General features: G+C 43.2%; 1 protein-coding gene across 2 annotated transcripts in view; it reads right to left on the bottom strand.

Moving 5' to 3' along the window:
* sash3 (SAM and SH3 domain containing 3) overlaps nt 1–22,836 on the bottom strand; it is a 78,180-nt gene that overhangs the window by 15,629 nt on the left and 39,715 nt on the right. For both annotated transcript variants that reach the window (XM_080188222.1, XM_080188223.1), the window contains exons 2-4: nt 12,764–12,862; nt 6,712–6,858; nt 913–1,054 (exon numbers count right to left, since the gene is read on the bottom strand). In XM_080188222.1, coding sequence (XP_080044348.1) covers nt 913–1,054; nt 6,712–6,858; nt 12,764–12,862 — 388 coding nt within the window. The remainder of the gene's footprint in view (nt 1–912; nt 1,055–6,711; nt 6,859–12,763; nt 12,863–22,836) is intronic.

Raw genomic sequence — 22,836 nt, 5'->3', positions numbered from 1 at the left:
TTTGTGTACATGTTTTGGGATAATATGAACACATCTTGCTGAGACCATTTGCCTGACTTAAATGGTATTGAATCTCAAAGAAGTTTATCATATGTTGCAGAATATACTGATTAGAACAGAGAGCATGGCCAGAGTTTTGCCGCCTCGCCCGCCCTTGAATTGGGGTGGATGAGGGTTGCAGAACAGCATTCTCCTTTGGCTTCAGATGGGTTTTTACCAGCGTCGGGCAGGTGAGGCAGTAAAATTCTGGACCATAATCTCTCGATCTCAAATGGATGTTAATTCTTTAAAGAAATGGTCAAGATGAATTAAAATGGGGATTGCAATCTTAACTTGATTCTGAACATTAATCACAAATGATAAACATTTACTTATTCCATTTTAAAATGTAGCATCAGATAAAATGAAGATGAAAAATTTCTAAAGTCTAAACTACAACAATAATTGTTTTTCAGAGAATCCCCACAGTGCAGAACGAGGCCAATCAGCATATCAAACTGACACCAATTGCACCCAGGCCCTATCCCCGTGGTCCCATGTATTTATCCAGCTAATCCCCCTGACACTAAGAAGCAATTTACCACGACCAATCCACCTAATCCGCACATCTTTGGACTGGGGGAGAAAACTGGAACACAAGAAAGAAACCCACACAGAAGTGGGGAGAACGTACAAACTCCACACGGACAGTGATCCGAGGCGTTATTGAACCTGGGTCCCTGGTGCTATGAGGCAACATGTTAACCATGGTGCCACTGTGCTGCCTCAGTTTCAGCTGAGTTAGTTAAGGGGATTTTCAGTAAGACACTGATTTCTAAACAACAATTCAAAATGATTTAGAAGGAACATTCAGATTTTTTTTGCATTTGTGTGCTTCAGTTTGTTGTCTACTGTTTTACTGTTGTTACTCACTGCTTGAAGCCTGTCTGCTGACTGGACTGTTGAGATTCTCTTCCGATTCACTGGGCGAGTATGAGGCACTGTCTCCTAGTCGCAAGTACATAAGGTCATCAGGTGTCATTGGAGACATGGGGCTCTCTTCGCCACTTTCAAGCTGAGGGAGGAAATATGGAAACTGGTTGATGTATGAAGCACATTTGATCACCTTTTGAAAGGTGCTCTGATCTGTATTCCTTCATGGTCAGTTATGCAGTCCCTTCGCCCATTGTTCCCCCCTGGGTTACTGTCATTTAATTTATTTTAATGGTTTTGCCTCTACACTATCCTGAGCTCCACAACAATTGTTGGATACTCTTTGAACGAAGAACTTGAGCATTCCTTTAAATGCTTGAATCTATACCCTCATTTCTATCAAACTTTATTTGAAATGCTGATGCAGAGAAATTTCAGTAATAACAAGGGGCAATTTTCCCAAAAATGCTGAATGGTGGGAAAACTGGTCTGAATCCCAATTGTTTCTTCAGTGCAGATTCAGACTCGAATCTCCCCATTCTGTGCAATGCAGAGGTCCCCATTGCGAATCTCATTAAAAGCTGGGGTGTTTGGTGGTGGGGGGGTTGGGTTGTGATAGGGAGGTGGAGGGGTGATGGTGGGGGTGGGTAGTGGTTGGGTTGGGGTGGGTGGTGGTTGGGGAAGGGTCGGGGGGGGTGGTGAGTGATCGGGGGGTGGGGGGCCTATTCACAGCAGAGGCTGACAGCTCCGGAACTCTGTGTGTACGCAGTGGTGCCGATCTATCAGCTTCCCGTTTGCTGGCCAGCTCGATCGATAGCCAACCCGGAATTCTTGCAGTGCTGCCCCTCCAACCCCATTCCTTCGACGGCCTGATCATAGCCCCCACAAGCATGACCGAGCCAACCCCGACCAGCTCCCCATCCAGGAACGTCCTGATCGCTGGCCTTGCTCTATTCCTAACTGATACTGTCTGTAGAATGGCAATGGGACCCTCCCACCCCCACTGATTGCCCCTAGGCCCCTCCCAAAACAGGCTTGCACACCCCCCTTGGCACTGCTTGATGCCTGATGGGCAGTTCCCCCAGGGGGTGCTGTTTGAACCCACCTTCGCTCCAGCGGGCTCTCCCACTAGTCCACTGAACGTGGGGATCTAGTCTAAATCCCATCAGAGTGAAATACTCCTGGCAGGGTGGGAGATGTTATTGGGCCTGGCGAATTCTGGACCAGGCCTAATAATCACACTTAATTTAAATCTTTTTTAAAATGTATTTTACACATCTCTTTTCCCACCAATTTCTAGAGCAGTCCCCACTGAGCCTCTTTTCAGGCTCTGGGAGACACACATGCATGCATCGGGAATGCATGCGTGAATCCTGCAAAATGACCAATACGTGATTCTCCCATCCCGATGTGCCAAAAACGTGCGCACCGGGATGGGAGAATCACCCCCAACAAGTCCAAATGGGTAATTGGTTTAATGTGTTGTTCTTGGGGAGCTTTAGAAGTGGATCAATGATAATATTGTGCGTCAGTGTTGAATTTAGTCAATTCTAAGTAAGATGCATCTTTTGAATGTACCTAGTCAGATTATATCAGATTTTATATCAGGTTGCATCCTTTCTGTATATATAACAGCTTGATATGGCTCCTGCTCTGACCAAGACCTCAAGATTGTAAATGTAGCCCAGTCCATCACGCAAACCAGCCTCCCATCAATTGCCTCTGTCTACACTTCCCACTGTCTTGCAGAAGCAGCCAACATAATCAAGGACCCCATGCACCCTGGACATCTTCCACCTTCTCACGTTGGGAAAAAGATACAAAACTCTGAAATCCCGTACCAACCGATTCAAGAACGGTTTCTTCCCTTCTGGCAGCAGACGTTTGAATGGATCTGCCATATGTTAAGCTGATCTTTCTCTACACCCCAGCTATGACTGTAACACTATATCCTGTATCTTCTCCTTTCCTTCCCCCTATGTACTCTTTGGATGGTTTGTTTTGTTTGTGTAGCGCACAAAAAATAATACTTTTCACTGTGTACCAATACATGTGACAATAATAAATCAAATCAACTTAAACCTAATCGTGGGCCATGGATCAGGTGTCGTAGATTACAGCGCATAAATTGAAACTGAAAACCAAATGCACCATGAGAACATGGACCAGCCACTGGCCTGATTTTAAGGAGCATGTATCAGAATTGATCCTTGAAAATCACCAGAATCGTTATGTTGTCACAAAAAATACATCCATTGGAACATACATACCAGCAGGAAGCAGCAGAAGACTATGCAGCTCCATAAGCCTGCTTTGCCATTCCAGAAGATCATGGCTGATCTGATTGCAACCTCAACCCCACCTTCCTGCCTCGCCCTGAAAACATTTTATCCCCTTGTTAATCAAAAATCTGCCTAAAACATAGTCAAAGATTCTGCTTCCTCTGACTTTTGAGGAAGAGAATTCCAGAGGCTCACGGCTCTGAGAGAAACAAGTTCTCCTGATCTCTGTCTTAAATGAGCAACCCTTTATTTTTAAACTATGACCCCTGGTTTTAGTTGCTCTCACAAGATGAAACATCCTCTCCATATCCACCCTCTCAGTACCCTTCAGGACCTACAGGTTTCGATCAAGTTGCCTCTTTTGTCTTCTAAGCTTTAGTGGATACAAACCTAACCTCACCAACATTTCCTCACAAAACCAACCACCCAGCCTGATTACTCTTTCAACCAGACCTGACTATCCCCCCTGCCCTGCCCAAGCTAATTACCCTTACAGTTTACATGACGACCTCCTGACCGGGCATAAAGGACACCCCTTAAAATGAATTCCTTCACCTCACCATGGAGGTATTAGAACATAGAACATTACAGCGCTGTACAGGCCCTTCGGCCCTCGATGATGTGCCGACCAGTGGAACCAATCTAATGACCCTCTAACCTGAACTATTCCAGTGTTATCCATATGCCTATCCACTGACCATTTGAATGCCCTTAAAGTTGGTGAGTCCACAACTGCTGCTGGCAGGGCATTCCACGCCCTTACTACTCTCTGAGTAAAGAACCTACCTCTGACATCCATCCTATAACTACCACCCCTTAATTTAAAGCTATGTCCCCTTGTGTTAGCCATCACCATCCGAGGTAAAAGGCTCTCTCTGTCCACCCTATCCAATCCTTTGGTCATCTTGTATGCCTCAATTAGGTCACCTTGTGACCTTCTCTCTAATGAAAATAACCTCAAGTCCCTCAGCCTTTCCTCACAAGACCTTCCCACCATACCAGGCAACATCCTGGTAAACTTCCTCTGCACCCTTTCCAATGCTTCCACATCTTTTTCATAATGCGGCGACCAGAACTGTACGCAATACTCCAAGTGCGGCCGCACCAGAGTTTTGTACAGTTGTAACATGACCTCATGGCTCCGAAATTCAATCCCTCTACTAGTAACACACCGTACGCCTTCTTAACAACCTTATCAACCTGGGTGCCAACTTTCAGGGAGCTATGCACATGTACCCGAGATCTCTCTGCTCGTCAACGCTACTAAGAGTCCTTCCATTAGCCCTATATTCTGTACTCCATTTACTCTTACTAAAGTGAATCACCTCACACTTTTCCGTATTAAACTCCATCTGCCACCTCTCAGCCCAGCTCTGCAGCTTATCTATGTCCCTCTGCAAACTGTGACATCCATCCTCACTGTCTACAACTCCTCCAACTTTGGTGTCGTCAGCAAATTTACTAATCCATCCTTCTACACCCTCATCTAGGTCATTTATAAAAATGACAAACAGCAGTGGCCTCAAAACAGATCCTTGAGGTACACCACTTGTAACTGAACTCCAGGTTGACTATTTCCCATTAACCACCACCCTCTGTCTTCTATCAGCTAGCCAATTCCTGATCCAAACTGCTAAATCACCCTCAATCCCATGCATCTGCATTTTCTGCAGTAGCCTATCATGGGGAACCTTATCAAAGACTCTGCTAAAATCCATATTAACCTCATCAACTGCCTTACCCTTATCCACCTTTTTGGTCACCTTTTCAAAAAACCTGATAATGTTTGTGAGGCACGACCTACCCTTCACAAAACTGTGTTGACTATCCCTAATCAATTTATTTCCCTCTAGATGATTATAAATCCTATCCCTTATAATTCTTTCCAAAACTTTGCCCACAACAGAAGTAAGGCTCACTGGTCTATAATTCCCAGGATGGTCTCTACTCCCCTTCTTGAACAAGGGGACAACATTTGCTATCCTCCAGTCTTCCGGCACTATACCTGAAGCCAATGACGACATGAAGATCAAAGCCAAAGGCTCTGCAATCTCCTCCCTAGCCTCCCAGAGAATCCTAGGGTAAATCCCATCCGGCCCAGGGGACTTATCTATTTTCATACTCTCAAGAATTGCCAACACCACCTCCTTATGTACCTCAATCCCGTCTAGTCCACTACCCGGTATTGCAGTATTCTCCTTGACTACACTGACTTTTTCCTGCGTGAATACTGACAAAAAATACTCATTCAGTGCCTCTCCTATCTCTTCAGGCTCCACGCACAACTTCCCACTGCTGTCTCTGACTGGCCCTAATCTTGCCCTAACCAATCTTTTATTCTTGACATACCTGTGGAAAGCTTTAGGATTTTCCTTGATCCTATCTGCCAAAGTCTTCTCATGTCCTCTTCTAGCTCTTCTAAACTCTCTCTCTTTAGCTCCTTCCTGGTTAATTTATAACTCTCCAGTGCCCTAACTGAGCCTTCACGTCTCATCTTTACATAAGCCTCCTTCTTCCTCTTCACCCGAGATTCAACTTCCTTAGTACACCACAGTTCCCTCGCTCGACCACTTCCTTCCTGCCTGACAGGTACGTATTTATCAAGGTATTGGAGGCTCTCTTACACTTGCACCCCCCACCCCATCCCACAATCATCACCGGCATTCCCATCCCCACCACCACTGAAGCATTGCAGACGTCCCCATCCCTGCCCAAGTGCCTGCTCTTCACCTCCACCCCCCCATGTCCCTTCAACACACAGAAATGAACCTCCCCATAGGGCTCACACTAAGGCCCACCCCTGTGCTCCCTGGCACAGTGCCAACCTATGCAGGGGGCATTGCCATTGCCCATTCATATGCCTCCCCCCCACCCCTCCCAGGGGGCTATACTTATGTCTGTGACCCCAGAGGGATTCTTTCAACTGTTTCTTGTTTGATCAAACCTGTTGTAAACCTTCATGTCGGTGAGGTATGAACATTTAATGAGGGGGATCGTATGGCAGAGGTGCCGTTAATATTTCAGTTCATAACATCTATATAAATGAGGCTCCCACCCTTTGTAAGCGTGGACTTTGTAATGTTGCCAGTGATGAGTGGGGAAAATGGGGAAATATGATCTCTCCAGAAGGAATTGCTTTTCCTGATTCTCTGCAGATTTTTCATCCGCGTCACTGTACTCCCTGACAGTGAACGCAGGCTGAAAATCACCCCCATTGTTTTTATACAAAACAAACCATGCCACGAATTCTTTCCTACCCAGAACATTTTGCAATTTCCTTCATTTTAATGGAAATCTTTACAGCGTTGTATGGGTCTTAACACATGTTTCTCCCTAAGGGAGTTGAACTGAATTGAAATGCGAGAGTTCCTGCTTCATTATCTGGGATGAGTTTGGTTGTGTTTTGACGTCATGGACATGATGGGCCTCCTGCTGTATTGTAAATTTTTGATGAAATTGATCACAATTCTGAAGCCAGAGTTGTGCTAACATCACAGATTCCTGAGGTGTTCCTTACCCTTTCTTCAGCCAAAGCTTTGACCATCATCCGACCTGTCTTCCTATTCATAGTACGTGAAATAACAGCTCGCCATTTCTTTCCGAGTCTGTTTCCAGATTTGGTGGTCTCTTCCATGCTAGCCTCCTTAGCATCAGTCATTCCTGCCTGAAAGTAGAATCAATGTCTGGTGAAGAGGTACTGATATATTACGAATTAATATATCATGTTTTAAAAATTTCTTTCCCATACTGATGCGGCAGATTTCTAACCAATTAATAAGGTTTTTTAGACAGTATACGTTAAAGCACACACAGGACTACCAGTGAAGTACTGAATAATTCTTGAAATAAGTTAATAAGCTAATGAGAGAACAGTTTACATACATGTGAATGCAGTAAGAGGATAAAACAAGTAATTATGATTTTAAAACCTATTTGCTGATATTTTAATATATTTTAAATATTGTATGAATCATTGTTCGCTTCAGCAGAAAGCAAGACCTGATGATAAAGATGAATAGTTTAGAACCAAAGGCCTGGAACCCAGTTGTTAGCAAAATTCATATCAGAAAGTTTCTTATGCGAAAAGACATTGCAACATTTATGAATAGGACTATTCATTGTCTAGACTTAGGATAAAGACATGACTGGATGCGGGAACATGTTTGGCAATGATCCGGTGGGAACATTCACTTTGGCCCCTGTAGTGAGCGTCTAAGGTATCCAGGCAACAGAGAAGTGACTTTAGCCAAGATGGGAGTTAGCATCCAGATTTAATGGATGAATTAAATATCATTATGCTGGATGGTGGAATGCAATTATTATTGATGTGTGTGTGTGTGTGTGTGTGTATATATAGTAAATGTAATTGATTTTAAGCTAATATAGGGCAGGAATGATTGACAAGAAAAGCTATAATTGATCTATTTTTGATTATATATGTCAGATTCGTTGGAGAGGTTCTGTTACTCTATCTCCGAGCTATTTAACTCTTTTGGTGATCCCTTTGCAGCTGCTTGTTTGTCTTTGAATAAATGTTACATCCTTATACAGAGATATTTACCTCACGAGTTTTGTACTGTCTAAAGTGAAGACAGTACCACTCATCTCAATTTACCCCAAAACACATGCCTAGTTTATATGTGTGCGTCAGTTTCCATGGCTAGTTTTTCCTGGTTTTCCACTAGATTGTCGTCATAGTTTGAGGGGCACTACTCCACATCAAGCATGGCTGACCAGGAGACTCTCCCATTCTCACTGTGTACCAGAGGCTTAGTGAGGTTTCACAGGCTGATTTTCAACCTGTTTCAACACATTGGGTGGAATTTTCCTGTCCTGCTTGCTATGGGAATTGTAATGGGTGGGACACAGACCCAAAGATCCATTGACCTCGTGCAGGATTTTCTGGTCTTGGAGTGAGCATGGCCGGAAAATCCCATCCATTATGAATTCACTTTTCGAGGCCATCAAGTCTTGGAGCAGGATTCAAACCTAGGCCTTCTGGCTCAGAGGCACATACACCATCCACCTCACTACGAGGTCTCCATATATTACTGCTGTTGTAAGAAGTTATTTTGTCTACATTTCTGCCAAGGCATTAACCTCTTCATTTTTAAATAGGTCAATTTGTTTTAGAGGGTAGACAAAGGTATTTAATGTAAATGTTTTAACTTGTGCATGACAAATGGCTCAATATAATTTACATCCACAATATTTCCCTTAGTAACCCCCATATTTAGTATTCTAACATCTGTAACATCATAGTAATGCACTTGTAACATTTTCCTAATATTTTCGTAACTATCAAAACAGTGCAATCAACCAGTACATTGCTGTTCAACTGATATTAGGTTCTGAGGGTATTTGACTGAGTAGATACTGGGCTCAAGTTTCTTCAGCTGAGGGAATCGAGAACAGTTTAAAAGTAAAGGATCCTCATTTAAAACAGAGAGGAGGAGGAATTTCTTGTCTGAGTTGTCAGCCTTTGGAATTCTCTCACACACTGAGCAGTGGAGGCTGGATCATTGAACTGTTGTGAATATTTAGTTTATAGTTCATATTTATATTTTACTGCTGGTTCTGGGAAGATTGTTGTCAGGAAGGTGTGGTAAATAAAATGCTAAGCTTTGGAGATTGCCAAACCTAAACCTAAAGAAGTAACAATTTATAAAGTTATCCAGGTTTGTTTTATAGAGTCAGAACAGATGAAATCATAAAACAACAAGTGGCCTTACTTAGCTGGAGAACTGATGTCTACTCTATATGCAAAGATGTGCATTCCAGATGGATGTTTTGTTTTGGGAGTTAGGGATGAAATAATTCATTCTGTGGACTCTGAAAGGCTATATTATCATGGAAATGTGTGAAGCTAAAGAAGGTTCATAGAATCATAGAATCCTACAGTGCAGAAGGAGGTCATTCGGCCCATCAGATCTACACCAACCACAATCCCTCCCGGACCCTATCCTTACAACCCCATGCATTTTATCCTAGCTAGACCCCCTGACACTAAGGGACAATTTAGCATGGCTAATACATCTAATTTGTGTATCTTTGGACTGTGGGAGGAAACCGGTGCACTCCAAGGAAACCCACGCAAATACAGGGAGAACATGCAAACTCCACACAAACAGTGACCCAAACAGGGAATCAAACCCTGACACTGTGAGCCAGCAGTGCTAACCACTGTGCCACCATGCCACCTAGTTCTCTGGTTTCAATTGATCAGTGTTCTGTGTAGGGGATGAGGCTATACTTAAAGTTCTGCTGTTAGCAGACTCCCAGGCAGTTAGTGTCTGTAGAAGCTCTGGAGCTGTTTAGTGCAGTTTTGACCTTGTGTGGTTTTCAGTGCAGCGGACGGCCCTTGGAACATTTTGGTGTGGTCAGAGCCCAAGAAAAGTTCCAGAGAACTGAGAGGGTGGAGGAAAGTTGCTGGTTTCTAGGGAGAAGCTCCGGGAATCATTTGTAGCTTGGTGCAGCTGGGAGATTGGAGTACAGAGTAATCAAGGTACAGTGTGGGCTTAGTCTGTGAAAGGACTAGAATTCTATGGGTTTTTAGAAGGTGGGGTGCAGCTTTATAAATCCCATGGAACACAGTCTTTAGGAAGAGATAGAGCCATTGGATAGTGAGCAGTAGTTGAGGCAGTCCAACACAGAGTGGCTTTTGAGGGAGTTCAGAGGCTAGACCTTTGAAGCGAAGATTTGAAATCCTTCATGGGGGAGACTGAGTTTTAACAAGATCTTGTGACTTAGTGTTACTCACATCTGGGTGTGCTAAGAAATCAATAGGACTTAGTCACACCTGCCATTTAACGTGCAGTGTGATGAATTTGACCAGTTTGCCTGTTAATTCATATTTACCTCATGTTAATTCTGAATGTCAGCGTATAGGATAAAAGTTATTAATTGTTTTGCTTTTCTAACTTTAAGCAATGTTTATTTTACTTCTTATTACCCATGGAATTTTGTGGTTTTATTCTCCTAGTGAGTGAATGGAATTTCAAATCGACTTTAAACAAGAGGTGTCTCATCTCTAAGTATAACAGAATGTGTTTAAGGATGTGAAAAACAGATTTCTGATTGACATGACAGCCAAGGGTTATTAGGGAAATTATGCCATTATTAAATTGACTATGATCCTGTTGAATGGGGGAGCAGATCCATGGGCCAGATAGTCTACTTCTATCTCTTCTGAACTGATGTTCATCATAGTCATGAAATCCCTAATCCCTATGTTATTGTACATAAATGTATTATATATTATATATTCTACCTTCAATCCCTTAGCTTCTATAGTTCAGTTGTCCAGAGGACGAATTCTAACTCCCTACTATATCATTAGGATACCATTTCGTTTGTACACCGAGTTCTGTCCTGTAGAATTTGGCAGACAACTCAGCCACCCTTGGCTGAAGTTTTGACTGAAAGATATGGTCAGATTTGACTTGAGTGGAGGGTTAAAGTTAGAAGAATTTGTTTCTCAGCCTCCAACGCACCAATTTCCTTTGGGTCTCCAATTTCCTCCCACGATCTGAAAAACATGCTGGTTAGGTGCATTGACCATGCTAAATTCTCTCTCAATGTACCTGAACAGGTGCCGGAACAGGGCAACAGGAGGATTTTCACAGTAACTTCATTGCAGTTTTAATATAAATCTACTTGTGACTAATAAATAAACTTTGCTTCACTTTACTTTAATTTCCAGCTTTAGCTGAAGCTGGAAAGTGAGGGAGCCAAGGATGCTGGCTGCAGCTTTAAATGTAATTGGGCTACAAATTTCATTTTCATACAGTTTTTGAAATGTTATTGCCAGGATTCCTGAGCCACAGGGAAGCCAGCTGCTTCCTCAAGATGGGAACTTGGTGGATTCAGGAGGTAAATACTTTCATACCTGACCCCTAAATCCAGGTGAGCGAACCCCACTTCCTCATTACCCCAGGCCTCTGATTATCCATATCACAAGGCCACCAATCTTTAGAGGAGGCGATGGCCTCATGATATTATTGCTAGACTATTAATTCAGAAACTTAGCTAATGCTCTTGGGACCCGAGTTCGAATACCGCCATGGCAGATGGTGGAAATTGAATTCAAGAAAGTATATCTGAAATTAAAAATCTACTGATGACCTTGAAATCATTGTCAATTGTTGGAAAAACTCATCTGGTTCATTAATGTCCTTCAGGGAAGGAAATCTGTCTTCCTTACCTGGTCTGGCCTACATGTGACTGCAGAGCCACAACAATGTGGTTGACTTTCAACTGACCTTGAAGGGAAACTAGGATTGGGCAATAAATGCTGGCCAACCAGCGATGCCCATGTCCCACAAATAAATAAAACAAAATCCCTTGGGACCAGACCCCTCCATCGAGTTTGCTGGCTATCACCATTTGACCTCTGCACTCACTGCTAGAAAACACTCCCTGACTACTCCCATTTCCCCTCCCCCCCCACCTCACTCTCATTCCCAGATTCCCTCCCCTAACCCACTCCAATCAAGCTCCTCTCCAGCCTCCCATCAACTCCACACCTTATTGAACCATAGTTGTGGCGCAGACATTTCCCCCAACCAAACTGAAGGCCTAGCTGCCAATTGAGCTGTACCTCTAAGCAGGGAACCGATCACTGATGTCACTAACATGTGGAGTCAGAATTGGTGGCCTCACCCTGACTTTCTGATTGACCTGTTCCCCTGCAGTTCAGGTTATTGAAAATTCTGTCAGGAATTTTAAAATTTACCTTTTATGGGACCTTTGTGAAAAGTAGAGATGTTCCTCCAGCTATCAAGAAAAATGTTAAGGATGTAGCCAGCCCTAAGCTCATCCCAACCCTGCCACTCTTCACAAAGCCCACATTATCTAAGACAGGCATCCTCTGGGCTAACTGCCCTTTGCAGGCCCAAAGTCAGTGAAATGTTCTCTGGATGCCTGTATCAGGTGGGCAGCTGACTGGCTGACATTAATGAAGACCAACCATTAAAATAAGCCATGCCATCCACTTCAAGCACGTGGCCCACTTGGCTCCCTGGCTTCCTACCACCCCTTAAAGTTTCTCAGATGTTCAATAATTTCCCTTAAACTTGTGACTTATCTCACTTGTTTGTTATTCCACTTGCCCAAATTTCAAACACACAAGCTTGACTAATTGAGGACCATGTTAATTGCCTCTTAAATGATACGTCTACCCCACTCTTCTCACCCCCGTGTGGGATTAGTGATTTGTTCACATCCTTCTGAAGGCTTTGGGTTAGAGAAAGTGACATTCTGGACCACATACGTAAGTACTTGCTCATGACCAAGATGCCAAGCAGGTGATCTTCTCCCACCATTTCTACCAAAAGCTCGCTGCCAGGAGATTGCAAGTACCACACGCTGTTCCTATGTGAGCTAAGATGTAACTGCTCTTCCCTTAGGAAGGTTTCTGTGTCATGAAAAATATAGGAAAAAAAGATAATTTTTTTAAAAATGAGTTAAAAGACCAGCGTATGTGCTCAACGAGAACCTTCCCCCCATTGTGTCCAATTCAAATCACTTATTCAGTGAAAGATCTTACAACAGAATTATTCAACACTTACATTGTCATTAAAATTGACTTCTTGTTCAGTAACCAATGGTGATGATGGAGGCTTTGAGCGTTCAAAATGTTTGAAGCTGCTTGATCTTTGTAGAGAGAGCTAGTAAGAAAAATGATCAACTTTAGAGAAACAGTCACATTTTTTACCTTAATTTAGTAATCAATACATTTGCCATGACTATGGTTACTATAAGTATGAAAGCATGTTTAAATGTTTGAAGGTATCAAAGCCTAGATTTCTCTCTCCATTAAGTTTAATGTTAAAATTGCTCCAGCCCTACACTTCTGACTGCTTGTTTATTTTTGTTCCTTCACCTTACTACACCTCTGCCCAAAACCTGCCCAATTTCCATTCTGGAAATGTTATCTGTTTCAGGAACCCCTCTCTCAAACCCATGCCCCCACCACTGGCTAAGCATAGAAAATATAGATTAAAAACAAATATTTTGATACCATCAACCAATATCCACAAAATAGCCACGTGATTTCAGAGTTCATTGGAATTTCCTGTCTGATATTTCAATGGCTGAATCAACCAATTTATTTTTGATTAACACTCATCCCTGCCAAAATAGAAAGGAATTTCAGATGAACGCGAGAACTTGTCTTGAACCAGGATTCTATTGTGAAAGTTCAGCAGGCCATGATCTTTTGATTACTTGTGTAGAAATAATGAATCACTGAATAATCATTGAAGTAGATCAGTAAGGATACCGTTGATTGTTCGATGTTGACATCTCTTATTGTCATTTGATTGACTTTGGATGAATATGTAAACATTATCCAGTGATAATGGATAATCACATCATCAGGCCCTAGGTATGTTTCAGTTAGCCTTGATTCAGTGATAGCTCTCTTGCATCTTTGTCAGAAGATTGTGGGTTAAATCCTCACTGAGAGCAGTGTTTAAAGAGAGACTTCAGTGATGAGTGGGAATGAAGAGAGAGACTTCAGTGAGGACAGTGGGGAATGAAGATTAGACTTCAGTGAGAAAAGAGTGACATAAAGAGTGAGACTTCACTGAGGAGAGTGAGATATGAAGAGCGAGACTTCAGTGAGGACAATAAGGTATAAAGGGAGACTTTTCTGAGGAGAATATTGTATAAAGAGTGAGGGTTCAGTGAGAAGACAAGTGGATAAGTTCCCCATTTTTCCACATCATACTCCATCTGCCAAATTTCTGCCCACTCACCTAAACTATCTGCGTCCCTTGAAGACTTCTGTCCCTTCAGAGGGTGGCCTGGTGGCACAGTGGTTAGCATTGCTGCCTCATAGTGCCAGGGACCTTGCTTTGATTCCCAGCTTGGGTCTCAGAAATAATAGTGAATCAGGAAATGAAAGGGAGGAAGGAACTTAAAACAGTTACAATCAGCAGGGAAAGGGCACTATTAAAAACATTAGAACTAAAAGCTGAGAAATCCCTATGCCCTGATGGACTCGCCCCAGGGCTTGAAAAAAGTGGTTGCTGGGATAATAGATACATTGACTCTAGGTTCTCCCTCTTTATTAATATATTTATCATTCTTTGTTGTTCTTTGTATTCTGTCCAATCTTCTGACTTGCCACCGATCTACAGAATTATATGTGTATTCTTTCAATTCTTTTCTCCCTTTAACTTAAGACATGGATGTTGCATCCTTTCTTTCTCATGGGAATGAATCATTTCTGAGTATTGTGAAATTTTTCCTTTAGTGTCTGGCACTGCATTTTTACCTAATCTCATTGTTTATACACTGCTCTCTAGTTCATTTTAGCCAGCACTATCTTCGTGCCTTTATAACTGCCCTTATTTTTACCCTTAAAATGAAAACACCGGTCATAGATCCACTCCTCTGTCCCTCAAATTGAAATGTAAAATTCAATCATATTATGATCACTGCTACATCTGGGTGCCTTTACTATGAGGTAATTAATTAATGTTGCCTCACTGCACATTATCAGATCTGATATAGTCTGCTCTCTCTTTGATGCTAAACTTTGCTCTAAGAAACTCTCAAAAGCACTCTGTACTCATGATCCAGGCTACCTTTGCCAATCTGATTTGTCTAATCTATATGAAGATTAATGATTTTTCCCATACTTTTCTTATAAGCCCCCATTATTTCTTCCTCTATACCCCATCCTACTATGATTACTGTTCAGGGATCTAGAAACCATTCCCACAAGTGACTTTACTATTTCTCAACTTTACATCTTGATTTTACATCTTGATTTCCAGAACTAAGGTAATCTCCCTTTATTGTACCAACCTTATCCTTAATTAACAAAGATGTCCTTCCACCTTCTTCTAGCTTCCTGTCCTTCCTAATTGTCAGGTACCCTTGAATGTTCAGATCCCAGGCTTTATTGTTCTGCAGCCATATCTCTGCGCTGGCTATCAGGTCATACACATTTACTTCTATTTGTGCTGTTATTTCATTTGTTTTGTTATGAGCCTTCAGATGCAGAGCCGGTTCAGTCTTTTTACTTAATGTAACTTACTCTGATGCGCTTTTAAGTTTGTATTCTGACCCTTCCTGCCAAACATTAATCATCATTCCCATTATTGCTGCCTTGACCATTTGCCTTGTCTTCTCTATTTAACTTATCACAACTTTGCAGACTTAAGAACATAAGAAATAGGAGCAGGAGCAGACCATCTAGCCCTTCGAGCCTGCCCCGCCATTCAATAAGATCATGGCTGATCTGTCGTGGCTCAGTTCCACTTTCCCGCCCTCTCCCCATAACCCTTAATCCCCTCTCTTATCAAGAACCCATCAACCCGCTTCTTAAAAATATTTAGCGAGGCAGCCTCCACCACTTCAACGGGCAGAGAATTCCAGAGATTCACCACCCTTTGAGTGAAGAAGTTCCTCCTCAACTCCATTCTAAACCACCTCCCCTTTATCTTGAGGCTGTGCCCCCTAGTCCTACTGTCTTTTTTGAGCGGGAAGAGTCTCTCCACCTCTATCCTATCCATCCCATTCATCATCTTATACGTCTCAATGAGACTTGATCCCTTATCCCCATTATTTATTTTGAAGTCCTGTCTACTGCCCCAGTTATATGTTTTACCAGAACACTGGTCCGAGCACTGTTCGGGTGATGACCTTCCCATTGATACAGCTGCTACTTTTCCCCAGTACTGCTGCCAATGCCCATAAATTGAAATCTATTTCTCCCACACTAATCTTTGAGCCACTCATTTAATTCCTTAATCTGATTGTTAGTGGCTCAGTAATAATCTCCAAATAATAATCCCTAAAAGATTCTGTTTTCTCATTTAGCCCCTAGCTGCTCATACTCCCTCAGAGGAGCCTGTGTCCTAGTTCAACTTATGGCGCTGGCACCTACATGGACCATGAGCACTGGACTCTCACTCTACACCTGCAATTTCTTCTCCAGCCCAGAGCAGATGTCACAAACCTTGACACCAGACAAGTAACACAGCCATTTGGATTCTTGCTCTTGGCTTCACAGAACTGTCTCTATCCTCCTAACTCTTCTATTCTCAACTACCGCTACATCCCTATTAACTCCCTCCACTTGAATGATGTTCTTTTCCTAACCAACACCATGACCCACCAAAATACAAAGTCAAAATCCCGCAGATATAGGAATCTAAAACAAAAACAGAAAATGCTGGAAAGTCTCAGCAGGTCTGACAGCATTTGTGGAGAGACAATAGAGCCAATGTTTCGTCAGGATGACCCTTCATCATGGTCCACCTTGCCAGTGCTTGCTGATCTACATTGGTCCAGGATGTCTCATCTGGGCTGCAGAGGAACCTGGAGTGGGAGGGTGAGAATCTGGTGGTTGTGGTACGTGTGGGTGACAACGACGTAGGCAAATTGGGGACTAAGGATCTGGAGAGGGAGTATGAAAAGCTGGGAATGGAATGAAAAAGCAGAACCGACAAGGTGGTTATCTCTGGATTACTACCTGAACCGTGTGCAAATGGGCGTAGGGTAGTTAGGATTAAAGAGATGAATGTGTGGCTCAGGGATTGGTGTGGGAGGAATGGTTTTGAATTTATGGGGCATTGGCACCAGTATTGGGGCAGGTGGGACCTGTCCGGATGGGATGGTGTTGGTCTGAACCGTGCTGGGACCAGAGTCCTGGCGAATTGTATCACTAGGACTATAGATAGGGCTTTAAACTAATGAGGGGGGGAGGGTGCAAGGGTAGGTGAAATTACAGTGTCTAAAGTAAAGGAGAGGGTACAGGTACAGGAAGAGGTCAAGGATGTCCCAATAATAAAGGGAGCAGGGGGCATGAGAAAGGTTGGTAGCATTCCTTCAAATAGGGTCCAGATAAAGGCTGGGATAAAAACACTCTATCTGAATGCACAAAGCATTCAGAACAAAGTGAATGAGCTGGTGGCGCAGATCAGCACAAATGGATATGATTTGGTGGCCATTACAGAAACGTGGTCGCAAGGTGACAGGGACTGGGAGCTGAATGTCCAGGGGTATCAAGTGTTTAGGAAGGATAGATGGGAGGAAAAAGGGGGAGGGGTAGCTCTGCTGATGAAGGATAGTATCAGGGTGGTAGTAAGGGAAGATATAGGTGCCAAAGAGCAGAACGTGGAATAGTTGTGGGTGGAGATAAGGAACAGCAAGAGGAGGAAGACGCTGGTGGGTGTGGTCTATAGGCCCCCAAATAATGACTTGGAGGTGGGGCGGGCTATAAACACGCAAATAAATGATGCGTGCCGAAATGGAATGGCGATAATTATGGGGGATTTCAATCTACATATTGATTGGTTGACCCACGTTGGACGCGGTGGGCTTGACGAAGAGTTCTTGGAATGCTGCCGGGATAGTTTCCTTGAACAGTGTGTGCTGGAGCCGACGAGGGAGCAAGCTATCTTAGATCTGGTGTTATGTAATGAGGCGGGTAGAATTAGGGACCTTGTTGTGGGGGATCCCCTTGGAAAGAGCGATCATTGTATGGTTGAGTTTTTGATGCAGATGGAGGATGAGAAAGTAGGGTCCCGGACCTGTGTCCTCTGTTTGAACAGAGGGGAGCAGGATAGGATGAGAGAGGAATTGGCAAATGTAGACTGGGGGCTCAGATTGGTCGGTAGGACTGCTGAGGAACAGTGGAGGATCTTTAAGGAGATCTTTCTTGGTGCTCAGCAGAAATTTATTCCGATGGTAAAGAAGGATCGTAGGAGAAGGGATAATCAGCCGTGGTTAATGAAGGAAATAAAGGAGAGTATTAAATTAAAAGCTGATGCGTTTAGAGTGGCTAAAAGTAGTGGGCAAATAGAAGATTGGGAGAGGTCTAAAAATCAACAAAGAGTGACGAAGAAGTTGATAGAGAAAGGAAGGATAGACTATGAAGCTAAATTAGCACTAAATAAAGAAAAGGATAGTAAGAGTTTTTATAAATATATAAAGAGGAGGAGGCTGGCTAGGGTGAATGTTGGACCCTTAGAGGATGAGAGGGGGGATTTAGTGGTGGGGGATGAGGAAATGGCTGAGGCCTTAAATAAGTTTTTTGCCTTGGTCTTCACGGAGGAGGACGCGAATAGTTTGCCGGGTATTAATGATAGAAGGATAGTAGGAGTTGAGGGCCTGAATGCAATCACTGTCACTAGAGAGGTAGCACTCGATAGACTAGCGGGACTGATGGTGGACAAGTACCCAGGACCGGATGGAATGCATCCCAGGGTTCTGAAGGAAATGGCAGAGGTGATAGTGGATGCCTTGGTGATTATTTTCCAAACCTCGCTGGATGCCGGGGAAGTGCCGGAAGATTGGAAAACGGCTAATGTTACATCGCTGTTTAAAAAGGGTAGCAGGCAAAATGCAGGGAATTATAGGCTAGTTAGTTTAACGTCTGTTGTAGGAAAAATGCTTGAATCTGTCATCAAAGAAGAAATAGCGAGGCACCTTGAGAAGAATTGTTTGATAGAGCAGACACAGCACGGATTCATTAAGGGGAAGTCGTGTCTGACGAATTTATTGGAATTCTATGAGGATGTGTCTAGTGCGGTGGACGGAGGGGAACCGGTGGATGTAGTGTTTCTCGATTTTCAGAAGGCATTTGATAAGGTGCCGCACAAAAGGTTGTTACAGAAGGTTAGGGGGCATAGAGTTGGGGGTAAGATGTTAGCGTGGATAGAGGATTGGCTGTCTAATAGGAGGCAGAGAGTAGGTGTCAATGGGTGCTATTCAGATTGGCGGTTGGTGACTAGTGGAGTGCCCCAGGGGTCGGTGCTGGGGCCTCAGCTATTTACCATTTATATAGATGATCTGGAGGAGGGAGCTGAGTGTAGGGTGTCAAAATTTGCTGATGACACAAAGATAACTGGAAAAGCAAATTGTGCGGAGGGTGTAGAAAGTCTGCAGAGGGATCTAGATAGGCTGAGCGAGTGGGCGAGGACCTGGCAGATGGAATACAATGTTAGCAAGTGTGAGGTCATCCGCTTTGGCAGGAATAATAGTAGGAGGGACTACTATTTAAAGGGCAAAAAGCTACAGCATGCTATGGTGCAGAGTCGCAAAAAACCCAGCCTACAGGTGCAGCAGGTGGTCAGGAAGGCGAATGGGATGCTGGCCTTCATAGCGAGGGGGATTGAATATAAAAGTAGGGAGGTCTTGCTGCAACTGTACAGGGCACTGGTGAGGCCGCAGCTGGAGTACTGTGTGCAGTTTTGGTCGCCGCACTTGCGCAAGGATATTTTGGCTTTGGAAGGAGTGCAGAGGAGGTTCACTAGTCTGATACCGGAGTTGAGGGGATTGAGCTATGAAGAGAGGCTGAATAGACTGAGCTTGTACTCATTGGAGTTTAGAAGGATGAGGGGGGATCTTGTAGAGACGTATAAGATGATGAAGGGGATGGATAGGGTAGAGGTAGGGAGATTCTTCCCGCTCAGAAAGGACAGCAGGACTAGAGGGCACAGCCTCAAGATAAAGGGGGGGGGGGGGCGGTTTAGAACAGAGTTGAGGAGGAACTTCTTCACTCAAAGGGTGGTGAATCTCTGGAATTCTCTGCCCGTTGAAGTGGTGGAGGCTCCCTCGCTAAATATATTTAAGACATGGGTAGATAGGTTTTTGGTAGGCAAGGGGATTAAGGGTTATGGGGAGAAAGCAGGAAGGTGGAACTGAGCCACTTCAGATCAGCCATGATCTTATTGAATGGCGGGGCAGGCTTGAGGGGCTAGATGGCCTACTCCTGCTCCTATTTCTTATGTTCTTATTGGTTCCTTATTCCCTAATGCCTCAGAATTTAAATTCTCATTCTTGTGTTCACATTCCTTCATGGCCTTAGTCCTCACTAACTCTGCAATCTTGTCCAACCCAACTACCAGTTGAGAACTCTACACTTTTCCAGCTCTGCCCTCTCACTCATCACCCATTCTCTTTGATAAACTATGGAAACTTTGCCATCAACTATCCAGGTTCTAAGCTCAGAAATTCTCTCTCTAAATTTCTTTGCCTATCCACCTCCTTCTCCTCCCTTAAGACTTTCCTTAAAACCCACTTCTTTGACCAAGCTGTTAGCTATCCAATCTAATATCTTTCATCTAATTACACTACTGATATTGTCTAGGAGCATTTTTTTCATATTAAAGATATGTTATAAATGCAAGTTAGCATTGTTATTGTATTACAGTAATGTACATGGATGTGTTTTTAAAATGAAAATACTGAAAATTATTTGTGTATTAATGAATGTCATGAGTTTTCCCTTTTAAATGTGATACTTGCGTGGAGGTGTAGTGACATTTAAAGCAGTACAATGGTCTGTTCTGATGCACAATGTTGCAATGAAGCTTTGTTTTGTAACTTGTCCAAACTTCTGTTTGAGTTTTGCTGTAAGCACCTGTATATGACTAATATTTGTATATTGTGATGTTTATAATTATTAAAGTTTTGGAAACACAGGAATTCCACCTTAGTGCCATCTCATGTCTTATTGTGTATTCAAATTTGTTTTTAATTATTTGCAAATAGTTCTGTCTTGTTCAGTTTCCTTTTACTTTATTAATAATCTTATTGTGTTGAAATCATTGACTCTTGCAGAAGTACAATTCCACAAGTATCAGCATTCTGTGGTTACTTGATCAGTTGGACGTTCTTCATATACAGGTTTAAATAATCAGTGTTAGTGGCTATTCAATTACAGGAATCATCACATTTGAGCTTGATCCTGTTGACAACTAATATGTACACATGGTACTTTCCAACAGAAGTCATTGGCAGATCTCCCTAGCGTAGGGGGACTGGAGAGCCCCAGTGTTCTCCAGTTGAGAACTGTCAACTCAGTTCAGATTGCCAATGAACTCTGGACTTTTTGACTTTGTGCAGTTAATTTTACATTATGCAGTGCAATAACCCAACAATGTAATATCAAATTAATAAAGAATGAGAATAAGAATGGGTTGCTCAAACAGTATTCCAACATGCTGTTAGTAAATGAAGAAAATGTTACAGCATCTGTGTTTTTAAGTGCATCCCAATGTGAGGCATATTAGAAATAAACCAATGTCCTCTGAACCAGCATGTTTGAAAATTATGTTTGAAGTATATTTGAAAACACAAAACAAACTCATGGAATTTTGCACAGTTTAACAATAGGCATCAAAGAGGCATGTTGTTAGGTAGTGTTTACAGTGGAATTTAAGGGAGCAGGAGTGTTGCAGGGTTACTCAGTCTCTCTTCAGTTCTCAGGATGTGACCCTGGATATTCCAAAGTTTTCATGTAAGTAAAGGTTCTCACTCCCTGTAGCAGCCAGTGGACTACACAAAGTGAAGGTACAGTAAGACTTACAACACAGGTTAAAGTCCAACAGGTTTATTTGGAATAACGAGCTTTTGGAGTGCTGCTCCTTCCTCAGGTGAGCCAAGGAGCAGTGCTCCGAAAGCTTGTGATTCCAAATAAACCAGTTGGATTTTAACCTGGTGTTATGAAACTTCTTACTGTGCCTACTCGAGTCCAATGCTGGCATCTTTGCATCAAGGTGAAGGGTGAAATTGGAGAGTGCAAGAGAAATACAGGACCTGGGTTCAAGCAGGAATTGTTAAGAAGCTTGGGGAACAGATCATATTCCTTCTCAGGAGTCTGATGCTATACCAAAGAATTTTTGCTTATCTTAATTACTTGTTCAGTAATATACATTGAACTATTGTAACTTCAGCCATGAAGTTCCCAGTAGACTGACAAAACAGTAACCAAGAGTAATCTTGAATTCCCCATTATAATTTTACAAGACAAAGAACAAAGAACAACCCAGCACAGGAAACAGGCCCTTCGGCCCAACGAGCCCGCGCCGCCGCATCGCCCTACACCTATTCTACCCTACATGTCTACGAATGGGACCCTACTCAGTCAGATTCAGGGAAGAAATAGTGTCAATTTGGTGGAAACCGATTAGCCTAAGAGCACATCTTTGGGGTGTGGGAGGAAACCGGAGCGCCCGGAGGAAACCCACGCAACCACAGGGAGAATGCGCAAACTCCCACAGACACAGGCCCAAATCCATGTATCTGCACAGCTAGCAGTGCTAGTCACTGAGCTGTTGTGGAGCCCGTCTATCGGTCCAGGATCAAGCACACACACCGACATGAAGTACTAGGCCACTCCTGGACTTCCAAGAGCAGCCCACGCACGACCCGCCGTGTGCATGCCCCTCGCTTGACACGAGGTGGACCTCCACCTGTGGAATAAAGACAAAAAATATTAATCATACAGCCTGCCCTTCCGGTGTCTCCCGAGGTTTAACCCTATTTAATAGCCCCTACCATATCCCTCCATTCTCGTTTCACTCATGTGCCTATCTAACTGCATCTTAAACGAGTCCAACGTTCCTGCCTCCACCACCCTACTCGGTAGCGCATTCCAGACCCCCACAACTCTCTGCGTAAAGAACCTTCCTCTTACCTCCAAATTATACCTCCCCCCCTCACCCTTAAGTGATGACCTCTCGTGTTCGTACCCAGTCTAGGGAGCAGTCTCTCACTATTAACTCTATCTATTCCCTTCAGTATCTTATATACCTCTATCATGTCCCCTCTCAATCTCCGTCTTTCCAAGGAGAATAGCCCCAGTCTCTTCAATTTCTCCTCGTAACCCAGTCCCCCC

This window comes from Carcharhinus amblyrhynchos, chromosome 4 (assembly GCF_965287045.1).
Source record: "Carcharhinus amblyrhynchos chromosome 4, sCarAmb.v2.hapA, whole genome shotgun sequence".
In the NCBI taxonomy this organism is placed as follows: domain Eukaryota; kingdom Metazoa; phylum Chordata; class Chondrichthyes; order Carcharhiniformes; family Carcharhinidae; genus Carcharhinus; species Carcharhinus amblyrhynchos.
The sequence above is the reverse complement of the archived record's forward strand: the minus strand, read 5'-3'. Positions and strand labels throughout refer to the sequence as shown.